Source organism: Branchiostoma lanceolatum, chromosome 4 (assembly GCF_035083965.1).
Source record: "Branchiostoma lanceolatum isolate klBraLanc5 chromosome 4, klBraLanc5.hap2, whole genome shotgun sequence".
Taxonomy (NCBI): domain Eukaryota; kingdom Metazoa; phylum Chordata; class Leptocardii; order Amphioxiformes; family Branchiostomatidae; genus Branchiostoma; species Branchiostoma lanceolatum.
In genome coordinates this window covers 18,821,478-18,836,621 of record NC_089725.1, presented here as the reverse complement: position 1 = coordinate 18,836,621, position 15,144 = coordinate 18,821,478, and the positions used below count along the sequence as shown (strand labels likewise).

The 15,144-nt window shown below is 43.9% G+C and overlaps 2 protein-coding genes across 3 annotated transcripts; one reads left to right on the top strand and one right to left on the bottom strand.

Moving 5' to 3' along the window:
- Positions 1-1,339: 1,339 nt before the first annotated feature.
- LOC136433125 (cytochrome P450 2U1-like) lies at positions 1,340-7,982 on the bottom strand. Its single transcript, XM_066424973.1, has 8 exons — positions 7,413-7,982; positions 5,570-5,697; positions 5,037-5,188; positions 4,564-4,637; positions 3,975-4,371; positions 3,622-3,800; positions 3,045-3,202; positions 1,340-2,319 (listed from the first exon to the last, which is right to left on the bottom strand). The coding sequence occupies exons 1-8, from the start codon at positions 7,634-7,636 to the stop codon at positions 2,141-2,143; spliced, it is 1,491 nt and encodes a 496-aa protein (XP_066281070.1). The 5' UTR covers positions 7,637-7,982; the 3' UTR covers positions 1,340-2,140.
- Positions 7,983-8,110: 128 nt separating this feature from the next.
- LOC136433124 (kelch repeat and BTB domain-containing protein 8-like) lies at positions 8,111-14,933 on the top strand. 2 transcript variants are annotated; one of them, XM_066424972.1, is made up of 5 exons: positions 8,111-8,315; positions 10,895-11,163; positions 11,426-11,583; positions 12,784-13,720; positions 14,068-14,933. In XM_066424972.1, exons 2-5 carry the CDS (start codon positions 10,897-10,899, stop codon positions 14,356-14,358), a joined length of 1,653 nt encoding a protein of 550 aa, XP_066281069.1. In that variant the 5' UTR covers positions 8,111-8,315; positions 10,895-10,896; the 3' UTR covers positions 14,359-14,933. The 2 variants fall into 2 exon arrangements, with proteins under 2 accessions (XP_066281069.1, XP_066281068.1); XM_066424971.1 differs by lacking the exon at positions 8,111-8,315 and adding an exon at positions 10,004-10,232.
- The last annotated feature ends 211 nt before the right edge of the window (positions 14,934-15,144 follow it).

The following is a 15,144-nucleotide window of genomic DNA, read 5'->3' as shown; positions in this document are numbered from 1 at the left end:
CAGCTCTTGTGCATCCTACCGTAATGTACTTTTAGTCTCTACTCAGACTACTAGTAACTACGCCGGCATAGTATTTGCCAGGGAAGTTTGGCCACCACAGGGCTTCATTCGCAGGCGATGTCGGCGAGAAGAAAGACAATAAAATTAATCCGCTCATTTTCTATACTAAGGCAGTAGCTTTGGAGTTCAGATCATTTAAGTCATATATTAATTAACGCGTGGGGAGGGGGCGAATTGTTAACCTTGCCGCGGATGACTCTACTCCTTTTTTGGCGAACTCTACCATCCATACGCCTGGTGGAGGCTAGAGTATTTTTCCGTGCGACCAATGACGACCAGCTTTACTAGTAGACCTTTCCCAATTACTTCCAGCAATGGAAAATGGTGGCAATCAGAAAAGATCAGAAAATAGCACGGACCAAAAAAAGGAATCCGGACAACAAACACAGACCGAATGATATCATAAGGACTAGCTTGGCTAATCATTGTGGCAAGGAGAAAGAACGTCCTTGGTGAATGCCCTCCGCCACGGCGCAAATGACAAACGTCATATGAAAAGCCTATCCTTTAGAAAATACGAAAATACCAACTTGAGCCTGCTATCCATGCTATTTCATGTCTCAGTCATCAGTTCGGAAGTTCCTGTCGACCTTGAGAAAGCTACCTTGCACTGTTCTATTCAAGTTGGCTTGTAGACTGTGACGCTGTTTGGTTGGGACCAGGGGTTGTAAAGGCTACCATCCCAGCAACCATTGCAATACATACCACAATACACATCCCAGATGGCTGATTGTGACTAACAAGCATATAGACTTGTCATGTTGCCTTTCATAATCATAGTGCAGCAACTGGTACAATTTGAACAGTAAATTTTCTTTTCTTGAATTGTCAAAAGACTAAGGTGTACTTAATAAGACTGTCTGGCTTTTGTAATGTGTGTTCAACTTTTTATACCTCTATAACTTTTTATATCGTGCGATAAACACTGGGGTTGGGACTCGATTAAACTGGCAACGTACGATAACGTTATATCGGTCATCAGGTCAATGATTGTGTCCGCTAACATCCCCTGTCAATGTATCCTGCCGCGGTGTAACCTTTAGGTCCAGATAGTTTCTTTATCATATCTGGAGGGAAACATCCAATCTATATTAGTTTTGCGATCTGCGTTGTTCTTGTTGAGTCCACACGGTGTATGAAATGTATTTCTCAGGTCTCCCCTCAAAAATCAAAGGCATAAAAAGTTACGATCGTCCCTACCAAGGATCCTTGTCCGTACCGACATCTGCTTCAGGATTACTATTCTTGAACATTGTAAGGCCCCACACGTACACACGTACATTGGGCATGTGGGAACAGCAGGCGTCCTGTTTACTCATCCCAAAATACCCCGACCTTGCGACTTCAACTCAGGGTTGACTCAAACAGATGTGGGGATGTGATATACATTTCATGTGAGTTCAAGTTGCAACCATTGTTCTGGCCATTTGCAGAATCTAAATCACAAATAAGGAGAAGTGTGTGCCATCGATGTCGATTGTAGAAATAAACCAATTGTAGAAATCCGCTGCTTTCGTTTATCTTATCCGTCTCTAACGTACCATATAATGACATCATTGAAGTGATTCATACGAAATAAAGGCGGTCATCCTGGACGTTGGCAGTGACATTTGTAGTGTGTGATGGCTCAAAACAACAAATCAGCCTTTGCTAACTGTATTAAAGTAATACAATATTGGTATGTTGCACCACGAGAAGTCTATCTTTTTTACGCTACCAAACAACACGCAAACAAACAGTATAAATATATACCGATCTCCCTGCTACACTATTATTACGACTCTTGTTCTAATACAGTAGTCCCCTGACCACGGTGGTGTTATTCAAATCTGATAATTGAGTGTTGAATTGTGCTACAGGTTTGACCGTTTCAGAAGATCATCTGTGTTTTATTCGTGTAGTGCTCATCTATCCTCTATCCTGTCTGTCTCTCCTCTCATCAAACTTGACTTGTAATAGGCATCTTACTTTTTAGACTGATCCGCTTGCTTTTACCTCCAGATGATGTCATCCATAAGATCGAGATTGCCTAGCCTTATCATAGCTCATAGTGTCAATTATCGTCCCATGGCCGTGTCAATCATCGCTCGGTGGCGCAGAGTGAGTAGGATGGTGGTGCTAGGGTGATGCCGACCTCTCCTTTCATGTTGGGTTCAGCAGCGCCATCTGGCAGCCGGTAGGAGAATCGCTGCAGAAGGGACGTGAAAAAGAGGAACAGCTCCGTCTTTGAGAGCTGCTCTCCGGGACACACCCGTGCGCCTGTGGAGAAAAGGAAACATTCTTCGTGGACGAATGCCTCTGGATGTACTACCCTTGTAAATGAAAGTAAGATAATGCTACTCTCCAAGCAGAGCTAGGGTTTCGGCTGGTTTTTGACGTGTTTTTAGGCGTTTTTGTCATGCCTTCTACTTTGTCATCGTTTTTGTTGTGTCGCCAATGCTTGGGTTGGCGACACAACAAAAACGATGACAAAGAAGAAGGCATGACAAATACGCCTAAAAACACGTCAAAAACCAGCCGAAACCCTAGCTCTGCTTGGAGAGTAAGATAATGCGGCATTGCAGTCGAGCAGATACCGACATGTGCCCGAAATCTTTGGAACGGTAGCTTTCACTTCAAGCAAAGGGCCCAGGATCTCCAGACTTAGTGACGGTTGGAAGATGCAGCCATTTGCCTAGCACAGCCTGAGAGGTATAGTTTTGTCTTGTTTTGTACCTTTATAAGCTGGTACATTTCACGGTTGCCTTGGCATACACCTGCGTCTGGCAAAAACAATCGTGCTACACACAAGAGACGTAAAAAAGTAGCTTAAATCATACATTTGCTTGAGTTTTACATTTGCTCTTGTTCTCTAGTCTGGTATCCAAATCTATTATAGCTACATGTAGCTCCCGAGTCTCTTCTATAATTTGCGGAGAGAACAGAAGAGACTCGGGGGCTATAATAGGTTTAGATACCAGGCTACTTGTTCTCGGCTAACCTACCCGTGGAGAAGGGGAGGTAATGCTTGGCGGACTTCAGTTGCCCCTGGTCGTCCAAGAACCTGCTGGGGTCGAATTTCTCGGGGTGCGTCCAGTTGGCGGGGTCCATGTGGACGGACCACAGGTTCACCAGGATGTAGGTGTTGGCGGGAATGTCGTACCTGTAACGGAAGTGACGCCATGCGTTATTCGTTATTCAGCCAATTCAGAAACATCAAGTTTGAATATGACTTTTAAAAGAATCCAAGTCTGTGTTTTTTTAATTAAGGAGGCCCTTTTGACACTGCCTTGCCACCAATAGATCTGCTTGGAGATTACACTAATCTTTCGTAGCAAACTTAAACGTTCACCTACAGTTTCTTTCGTCACATAATCTGCTGGAAATGAACTACGACAAGTGCATCGTACCCGCGGTCATGGCTCTGACATACATCGGTGATACGTAACCACTGGACCAGATAGACTCCGGAAAACCTAGTACCCCAACCCATCTTCATATAGCTCCAGTTCGTTTACACGCCCTTATCTCGCATGTCTTTCTAGCAGCGAGAAGACAGAAAAATGTGTTAACTTAACATACCCCTGCAGGGTGGCGGGCACGGTGTTCTCGTGCGGAATGGCGAACGGGATGGGGGTGCGGATCCGCATGGTCTCCATGAGAGTGGCCTCCGTGTACGGCATGTAGGGCTTGTCGCTAAGCGACGGCCAGCGGTCTCGTCCGATCACCCGGTCAATCTCCTCACACACCTTCTTCTGGACCTGAGCCGGGCAGGAGAAGGAGAGTGGTAACGGTTTTATTGAAAGCTTTCTGGAATAGTGATACACAATAACCTGTGAGCGTAACAAACAGTTACTAGTAGTACCTTGTGTCAGCAAAGAATGGAGCAAAAAACAGCAATGGCAACAACTTTAGCGTACTTCCAGTTAACTCACATCGTCACGAACCATGACCCAAAGGAGGGCCCATTGCAGGGTGGAGGCCACTGACTCGGACCCGGCGGTGAACAGGTCGCTCAGAAGGTTCCAGACGTTTCCCCCGGAGAAGAGACCCCTGTTCTCATCGTTGTTCATCTCGTAGAGAAAGGCGTCGACGGCGTCGCGGAGGTTGTGCGGGTCGAAGGTCGTCCTGTGCTCGGAGACAATCTCCTTGATGAAACGGTGCTGTCCGTCTCCGACCAGGTCCTGCCACTCTTTGTAGTTCTTCCCCAAGATCGGCAGGTGGCGCACCACCGGGAAGATGTCGATGATCTGGCAGGACTGGAAGAGCTGGAGGATGCGGTCCAGCATTTGCATCTGGCGGAGAAATTTAGGGTCGTCGTATTCAAAGCGCCTGTTGAGACGAGAAAAACAAGAGAATAAAATGTAATCCCATTCAGTCTTACAATACTAAGAAAATTTGACAATCAGAACTTTAACACGGGGACCAGTATTGTTGACATACTGTAGTGGAATCAGTCCCAAAACAGTACGATATGCATAGGCGCGGAGCCTAGTTTAGAAGCTAGGAGATATATCTACTCGCCTGTTGAAGCTAATGGCGCAGATGATGTTGGACACGGCGTTGTGCAGCAGCCTGTGAATGTCGAACGGCCGGCCCTGCAGCAACACACAGGCTCATTAGTTACTTTATATAATATTCAAAATGTTTGCATACTTTTATAAAGTTTTATTGTATTTTCGTAGTGTGCTTTATTATCTTATACATAGACCTCTTGCCTTGATCTCTGAATAGATCTTCGACAGAGCATCAATTTTTCTCTGGCTGCCTTGTTTTCAGACATACTGTATATGCAGAAATGTTTTATGTTGGCGGAAAACCACCGAGAAGTTAATATACAGTAGTATTGAAGATCTCCGACCTTTCCGGTCCAGGTTTATATGGATAAGTTCTAATCTATTGTTAGATGTTGCTCATACATGTAACGTTAGATGTGACTGACACGAATATGATTCAGATCAATAGTAGACTTTATATAAAACAGCAAACAAATAAACCTGTCGGTCCGCCACTGCATGGCACAGCTGGCGGCACTCGTCCTGGATGTCCTGCTCGAACCTGTTCTTGCCGAGCCCGAAGTTCCGCAGGGCGGACAGCATGATCTTACGGCGGGCTCGCCACTTCTCCCCGTAAGGCGCCATCACGACAGCTGGTGGCGACAGAAAGGAAACAGTCAGATTAATGTATGTTAGGATTCGTGATGGAAAACGTTAACGTTTCCTGACTTCCTTACAATTGTTCTTGTTTCTTTGTTTGTTTGTTTGTTTGTTTGTTTCGATGGCTCGGTGTCTTAGAAACCCAGGAAGCCAGAAAGTCTTGCGATTTCCGTCCAACATCTAGAGATTAGGTTCGATGACTCTTTTAAGTAACGGAACCCAATCTCAAAGCAGATGTTAGAGGGGAAAATACCAATGTTTATCCTTTTCTGATTGGCTAACTTCTCCGGTAAATTATCAGTCACCCGATTTGGCCAACTTCTACTGTTGTTTCAGCTAAAGAAAGAAGTGTGGCGGAGATAAGGCAGACCTACCTTCAGGCCCGTTGGTACAGTCCGTGAGGAAGAGGTGGGGCCGGCTGGAGAACTGGTCGGCTTTCCTCACCAGCGCCTCCCGGATAGTCTCGTAACCGTTGATCACAACCACTTTCTTCAGGCCAATTCTGCAACATCAAGTTTGACTTAAGACTTCAATGTCTGTTTGTCTGAATTAAGGATAACTACTAGTACTTCATCATGCTGATTTGACAACTCCACAAGTTAGTTTTTCAGACAGTATTCAACACCGTGGACAGATACTGAGCTAGCCTACACATCAGGGTTCTGATATTGCAACTTTTTTGCCGATTATGTACTGTATTCTGTGTTAAGCAGTAAACAATCAGAACATAATAACCACCCAAACGATGCAGCAGTCAGCAGGTAATCAGAACAACAACACCAATAATACCCTGATACAACCATATCAAAAGTTTCCCCAGTGCCTGCAACGGGGTCTAACGTTAGTGGATCGCACGCAGAGATTATAAGAAAAGAAGAATGTTCCATTGTCCCAGTAGATGTTGCTGCTGTTGTAACGCTAGTGACAAGTCTCAGGTGGCATGTTCTTATCTCACGTGTGAATCTTGTTTTGCTCTGTGTTCCTCGGCTAAAAATAGCCCACAGAGACACGCGCGGCCGAGCATCTAGTCGGACCTGCGGGACATCACAAAGCGAGCAGGGACAGGTGGGACCAACCGTGCACCATAAACAAATACTGCTTCTAAATTGAGAACGTTACACGAAAGAAACCATTTGGAAACTTGCCATTGAAAACGTCCCTCTATATATTTGCGACGTTTTTGCAGTCTTCGGAGGCGAATGTGAACAGTGAATTGAAAAACTTGCACCGCGGCCTTATATCTGTCTTCATAGACATTGATACATTGAAATACTGGTTGTCAGGGATAACGTTACTGATATAACAAGAAAAAGAAGGAGTCGATCGTTTGAACAACAACCCGTAGTAGTTACTAGTTTACAGACAGAGGACTGTCATAGAAAGCGTTGACGACAAAACGTTATGCTCTACTATCTAGTCCCGGGAAGGCAGACCAATAGCAGCAGTTTTTCCAACATCGGTAGGTTTTTAAAAAAAGTGTGATACATTGTTTTGTATTGAAGTGACGACGCAGCAGTTTTCTGAGTTTCCGAACCAGACATTCCGATTGTCATGGGTCCACCACCGTAGGAGACATCTCCAAGCAAACGGCTTTGGCTTGGATACATTGTTCGGTGTGGTTTGGACGTGTTTCCATGGTCTAGTGGTGCTAGTTGTCTCTATCTGGTACTTTGTCTGTGGTACCGGTATTCGTAAAATGATATAACAGTGAGGAGCATGCTTTGTTAGAAATGCTGTAAGTATAAAGAATAAGGAGATTTGAAACCCAATATAAATCACTTCCACCCCTCCTACATGTACATTGATCCTGATTAGTTCACTTTTTAGAAACTCCATTCCCCCACTATAAAGTCGACTCGTAAAACAATACGGAGCTCCACAGCCATGCATCTGCTTGGAGACATTAAATGTACAGTGACCTGCTGTACGGTGACCTGCATCAGGGCCCCCTTAATGCCCAGCCAGTGATTATAACACATCCACCCAGCTGGGCCAGGCATCCAGTTTTCCATAAGGTAAGCTACTTCTCCCTTCAGATGACCGACCCTGTAGTATCTATAAACCATGGTCGAATCACTAGACACGTGTGGATTCCAAATTTGGAGTCAGGGCCGTTGAAATCATAGACGGTCGTGGTTAAATCATGCAACCTATTCTGGCGATTTATTCAGGCCAAGAGAATCCTGATGGAAGCTTTTTAAGATTCTGAGACCTTACCTGATGCTGTAGACGTCGCCGTACTGGTGTCGCCAAGCCGTGAGCTGCAGGTGGGCGTCCCGGGCCATGCTGGGCAGGTGACCGAGCAGCGGCCAGCCCGGAGGACCAGGCGGGAGCCTCTGCCCCTTCTTCCCGCGGTGCGACTGGAGCAGCACGTACGACCCGAAAAACACCACCACCCCGACCAGGACCGTGGTCAGATCTAGCCACTCCACCATGATCATGATACAGCCGTAGTCAGACTGGACTGGGACGAACTTATGAAGCCCTCTGTGGACGTCTGTCGCTGGCGGTTAAAACCTTCTCAGATAACCCCATCTGAATGGAGGCATCCCGAAATGCAGCAGCGTACAGCTCGTACAAACGCTGACCCGTACTGCAAAACGTTAACCCCGGATCACTACAAGTGGGGTACAGACGTCATGATGACGCCATCAACTCCATGACTGACTTGTCGAGCTCAGACCATAACTATTAACAGAAGTGATGTGCTATTTGCGCGCATGTTTCTCGTTATAAGCGTGTTTCGAAAAGGGTGCGATTTCCAGGAACGAATTATCTCAGACGCATCATCCTCGTTCACCAGGACCCTTCCGCTCCACGTTACATCGCTCGCGGTCCGCGAGCGATGTAACGTGGAGCGGAAGGGTCCTGGTGAACGAGGATGAGACGCATTGGTGTTGGCACGAAGCCAGCGATCCTTGACACCATTTCGTACCTTTAATGTGTCATAAATAAATAGAAGAGAGGCAAAGTTCAAAGGCCTAAAAATAAATCAGCAACAACAAAAGATTTTTTTTTTCGCTTGGTGTAACCGAACACCCTCCACTGAGTGAGTACACAGACGACCCCACGCCCTAGGATCAACAGACCGCCTGAGGTAGCGCGTCCTATACCTGTCAGGTGGGTACAGGTATGGCCAATCAGCCCCCCCCCTCAAACAGGTAAACCCTCCCTTAGATAACTATTCATTAGCCCGTAGGCAAATGAATAGTTATGAGTAGGCAAACCCCTCAGTGCTAGTGATGCATGCATGTAGTAACATCAGGTACAGTAGTCCTATAACCTGGACATTGTTATACATTTTCATACGTTAGTGCATCTGTTTGTTGCCTTGTATGAGTTTGCAAGTAAGATAAAGAAATTACTAAAATAACAGACCTTTCTGATGTCCCTCGGGATGTACAGTATTTTTTTAAAACCTTTGTTTATAAATAACGACGTGCATCGGACCGTTGCGTCAACAAACAGCCTTGAACCCGGCGGCCAACGTTAAAACAAACATAGATGCAGGGTGGGACTTATTTATCAGGTGATAAACGGCCATTGACCCCGCCAGGACAAAGTTGTTGACAATATCACCAAGTACGATCTGCACATAATGATAAACGTCCGCAAGTAACGTTACTAGTACTTTGAAAAGAAAGTTCAAACAATACTAATAGTAAAATGTTGCGGTTCATCACATAGCCTGATGTATTGACAAAGCTCCGGATAAATCGTAGCAGTCCTACAATGGTACATTTGCGTAATATGTTCACATACTCATTTCATCCGCAAAAGACAGTTGTAATCTCAAACGAAGCAATGTGTACACTTTGCACGTCTTTGTGCGGCCCCTAGGAGAGGAGAGGCGAAGTTGGAAGAGAGAAAAACGCGGACCGCTAGAAAGAACGTCCCAAAACCGCATATGTAGTACAGTACAGCTGGATTTCGAATTCGGCGAACTATTACCTTCACCACAATGTGACCATCCATTGCGTATTATAAGGGCTTCTCGTCGATTGTTCAAATAAGTTCCTCATTTGCATAGATTATGTCTTGCATAATTAATGACAAAATGCTACAACAGTCTTTTTGCTAAGCTTAGGACTTTCATACTTTGAACAACCTGTAATAGATTCTAATTGGGTAGAGAAAATCATTCACTGATATGATGCATGCAAATGAGGACCTTATTTAAATTCGCATAATCGATTAAAAACCCGCGTCAGCTGTGAGGAATTAGGAAGAGGAACATCATTTATCGAAGGCAAGAGGTCGTGAAACCCTATTTGGCCAATCTTAGCCAATCCTTAGCCAACAAATTAGCATTTTAGCCATTTGCACCGCCCCGATGTGTACATGGTGTCATAATGCCTGGTCATTTGCTATAACCACCGATAAATCCACCGGGTGAGCGAAATGACCAGGCGTTATGACGCCATATAACTGGTTACACCGAGGGATAGGAGGGTCCTTTCAATTTTTTTAACGTATTAAATCATCATATAGCCTGTAGATCTATGATGCATGTAAATACATTTTTGAGAAATGCATCTGAAAGTTTACATTTGTCCTTTTTGTACTGAATATTACAGATTTCATTTTGAAACCAAATTTTCCACTGGAAATATTTCATAACATTGCAATCTTGGCTTGTCAAATCTTTTACAAATCCGCTCTACTCATCATTCCTCCCTTCATCATCATCCTCCTCCTGGGTGTCTCTCTGATTGGTCGATGTAATGTTTAAGCTCCTTCTGATTGGTCAACATCAGTATTTACAACTTGTGGCACTTCTGATTGGTCGACGTCGTCATCCCCTGCCTGAAAATGGACTTAGCCATCCTTCAAGACCGTCCAAGATGGCTGCCGCCGAAAATGGAAACGCTCCGACAGTTTATAGAAACGTGGATGAAAAGTATCAGCATCGCGTTCTCACAAGCGTGCACGACCTTTGGGAGACAGAAAGCCTCATCGATGTCTTTTTGGAGGTGGAAGGCAGGACGTTTGCCTGTCATCGGCTTGTTCTAGCAGCCATCAGTCCTTACTTCGCAGGTATCTGTACAGACTCGAGTACACGCAGCGCGGAGCAAAGCACGCTGCATAAACAATGTGCATCTAGTGGTCGTTTCCGCGTGCCCATATGTACTACTCGTTTATCCAACTCCAAGCTTCACTTTAAACTACGCACCTATTGTGTGTAGCCTTAAAAACCGAGGCCCCGCGGCTCACCCCGAACCCACAGTTGCTGCCTCTCAACCTTAGCCTGGGTGCCAGCCTTTTTAGCTTACGTACGCTACCCAAGCTCCGCTCCTCGCCAAAATTTTTTGGCCGGCAGCGGAGCTTGGGTAGCGCAGCGGAGCTAGGGTAGCGGACGGAAGCTAACAAGGCTGGCACTCAGGCTATCTCGACCTACCAGCAGTTCACGTCCAGCAGGGCAGAAATGTTCTATAGAATTATTAGCCAGCCGCCGTAGCAAAATGCTTTCAGGCTGGCTGATGGTTACCAGCTGGCTGCAAAAGGTGTATCATAAGCCCCCCCAAAATGCCTGTTAGAGCTTGCTATGGAGGCTAAGTCGGATACAATCTTAGTTGCAACCGTTAGATCTGCTTGGAGATAATGGTTGCGGTACTTTTCAAAAATGATTTTATAACGTTAATTCTATGAATATGGGCACACTAGTTCATTGTCAGGTCATTAATTAACAATTTCCACAGGCATGTTTACAAGAGGCTTTAGCGAGGCCAACCAACAGAAGATACCCATACAAGAGATAGATGCTGGCTGCATGGAGGAGATCTTAAAGTACGCCTACAGTGGAGCAGTGGAGGTCAACAAAACTAATGTCAGGGAGCTGTACCTGGCGTCAGACCTACTGCAGGTAGAGCATGTGCAGAACACCTGTGTGCAGTTCATGGTTAACCAGGTGGACATCAACACCTGTGTGGCATCCTACCAGTTTGCTCAGGCCTATGGTATACCTGAGGTGAGGAGCTTCTCCACACTGAATTACAGTTTCACCCATACAAAATAACGATTAATGATCCCATTGTTGCTAGAGAAAACAAAGAGAAAGGAGAAAAAGAGAAACTTTGCACTGGTAATCTTTTATGCTATGTGATCCTTTCTAGTCTGTTTTCACTGTAGTAGACTCTATCTTTCTGATGAATTTTTCTTGTAATGATACAGCATGACTCTGTACCTACTTGCCTGATGGAACATAACTGACATGGTGTGATTTTTACCAGCTTCTTCAGGCAGCTAAAGCCTGCATCTGTAGGAAATTCTTAAAGCTGTCCCAGACACAAGAACTGTTGGAGCTCCCCCTGTCTGAGCTGAAGGACATCCTGTCTAGTGACGACCTTGACATTAAGAATGAGCTTGTAGTTTTGCAGACAGTGGAAAGGTAGTTACTAAAGACAGAATAGATTTTATGTTTTTATTTTAGTGGATGAAACCTATATACTAGTGCATGTTACCAGTTAACGTTCAATTTATTCAAAATGTATCTATCTTAAACCGCGCGGACAGAGCCAAATGTTAAACCCATGGGCAGAAATATCAGCTCCTCCAAAAAGAACATGCATGGTCTGTAAGTTTTTCTCCGTCTGTTTAACGCCGTGCAAGCATGTATTTATACCGGGGTATATGATGTAAAATTGTGCTAGTGTAACCCATTATCGTCCACCTCAGTCTTTTCTACTCTCCAAGCAGAGGAGTGGGCCGGCAGGTTTTTGGCGTGTTTTTAGGCGTTTTTATCGGGCTATCTACTTTGTCATGGTTTCTTTATCTCTATAACCCACACGTAGACGCCAAAAACCTGGCGCTATGCTTGAAGAACATAGACCATAAAAAAATGCACAGTAACTATCCAAAGTGGTCTACAGACGAATGATAGTAAAGTCATTATGTTTGACGCGATGGAAGAAAACAATGTTGATCTGTTAATTTCAGCAACATGCGCGGCACGTGGCGTTCACGTGATAAACGCATGGCTACTATGTTTTTCCGGGGGTCCCTAGATTGTATCAAACCTTCCTAAAACTGGTAAGAGTTTCAAACCTCGAATCACCATGGATAGTCTGAATATCAAAGAAAGGTTTAACGTCAGCTACGTTTAAAAGATACTAAGTATCGTGTAAGATAGAAAAACATAATGAAGTGAGCGGTGTCAAATTATATATGAAATACGTCATGCACAACGATTCCGTGCAACTTGTTGTAGCTGGTTCAGGAGTTTATTCTGTAATGTTGCTGGACGTAAACCTTTTTCATTGTTTTGTATAAAAGAGAGAGATGGCTAAGGATTCATGAGAACAGGCTTTGGCATAATACACCGCGACATGTGGACATGACCCAAACTGGACGTAAACCGGTCCTGCACGTAAATGGGTCACGTTACGTTAGAATGTTTTATGACAAGTGGATATCAAGATTATAGAGATAGCCTTCAGGTCAGAAAAGCACCTGTGGGAAACAGAAACAATTCAGACTTTGACACTCTCCCATGAGTCAGAGATGGCCTCCAATTGATGTTGTTTTCTTTCAATGTTAATCCCTTTTTTTTGTATAGCCATCACATTATTGTGTTTATTTATCATTCTAGTTGGGTCAACTACAATAGAGAAGAGAGGATGGCTCAGTTGGAAGACCTTGCCCAAGTCGTGCGTTTTAATCTCATTTCACCCAGCAAGATTCCTGAACTCTTCTCTCATCTGGAGGTAGTAAAATGTGCTAGAGTGGCAAGACACTCCAAGAAGGGGTCGACTCCAAGCAGGCTTGGCATGGATGCAAAAGAGATGATTGTGTTTTTTGGCAGCGACTTTCCTTATGGGTCCATGTATACCAGTTCCGATGATGCTGATGATGTGCAGAGTTCTGGAGAAGAGAAGTGGACTGTTGGAGCCTATGATCCAGGGACAAAGACTTTATACAAAGTGTCAGATTCAGGCAATAGTTGTCCCTCAGCTGTTGCTGTTGTCCCTGAGGAAAGCGTTTGGTACGCAATTTACCATTCCGACCCAGTATCTCACACACTCCTTGACAACGATCAGCAACGATTCATGATGTATGATGCAGTCAACAACCAGTGGATAGATAAATGCCCTCCCCTATTCAAGCACACAAGTCGCTGCAGTTTAGACTGTGTTAACAGCAAGATATACCTTATCGGAGACACAGATGATGCTGATGGCCAAAATATGTCGTGGTTTGATCCTATGTGGAACCAATGGACTGCTGTCGCAGCCTTCCCAGAACACCTCGGTTACAACTTTCACACTGCAAGTATTGATCAGTATATCTACCTGATCACCTCTGATGTATTCTACCGCTTTGACACCACCACGGATCAATGGCGCAAGTTGTCTACTGGGACTAAGAATGATAAAAGAATCATTGGAGTATGGGCGCATGAAGGGAAATTCTTCTGCATCTATGAATACCATGACGTGTACGTGTACAGTCCAGAATGGCACTCGTGGCACCTTGAGGAGCCCAAAGGCATTAGAATGCCCTTAGTACAGCAACTATTCAGATATAAGGTGGGCAACAAAAGTTTCTAGTTCCATACAATGTCATGTAGTCTTATATTTACCAGCAGTTGAGCCCTGACAATGGTTCCTTTCTGTATAGTTTGGTAACACTGTATGATGTTTGTTTATTTTTATGTACAGAGTACATGTATTTACTGAATTAATTTTTTATCAGAAAAAAAAAATTTGGTAGACTAAGATTGCAATTTCCATTTCATGTAAGCAATTGCCCAGTCTTTATTTAGAAAACTGAATGAATTGATGGAAAGTTTGGTTGCAATTAGAGAGATCTAAATTGAAGTGTGGTCTTGTAATTTCTTAACTTTGTGATTTTCATTTTTTTTTCCCTTGTCCAGGGCCAACTGCATGCAGTTACCACAGAAGACATAGACGAAACTGAATTAGATCACATCCAGATCTATCGTCAAGGGGAAATGACGTTGGACAAGTGGACAGAAGATGTTTGCAGAAAGTGGTACCATGTCCAGACTATCAGATCCTTTTGGTTTTGTGAATCTTCTACAGGTTACATGATTTGGAACACCATAAACTGCTTTAATGCTCGGCTGTTCCCTTCCCGTTTGAATGCTGGGCAGTTGCAGTTGGACGCTCATGACAGCCACCCTTCCTCTTCAGAATCTGATTGATCAGGACATACTAACTAGTTTTGACCCTTTCCAGACTAGACTCTGTCCTATGATCAGTGCATTTAAATCATGCATTAAAGTAAGAAGTGATTTCTTGCTCTACGTTTTATGAAATGGTCAAGTTTTATCTTTAATAGATAAGTTCCTATGGATTTTACATTCACGAATTTGGAACATCTGAATACGATTCTGTGATTTTTGTACTAACCTACTTCTTCGTTGATATTAATGATACCAAGAATGATCAATATCACAATTTCATCAACATCTAGACTCTGTCCTGTGGACAATGCATCAGAAACACATTTTTACATAAAGATGTAACATTTTACTGTATGATTTAGTCAAGTCTTGTAGTCGACAGATCATATCCTGCCAGGTTTATATTACATACATTTTCTTAGATCAAAGTCTTACTTTGTATTGTATTGTACAGTGAATATGAGTTTTTGCTAACTTAGTTGTGAGTTGATATCAATGAAAGATAATAATCCTGTCATAACATGATGAATATACTCATGAAGCCGGTATGTTTTAAAATCAAAAGAACTTAAGATTTCAAGCTTAAGTATATATTCATTGGATTGTGTGCTTCATCGTGTAGACTGGTATGTGGAATACGATGTGATGATTGAAATGGCAGCAAAACATGGCAAGTGATGGTAGAGTGTAGAGCATGTCTATGTTAGATTTAATGCTGATCTTTGGATGGGCTGTTCCATCATAGCCTGGAATCCAGACCTATTATAGGAGAGAGACTCGGGAGCTATAATAGGTCTGGATTCC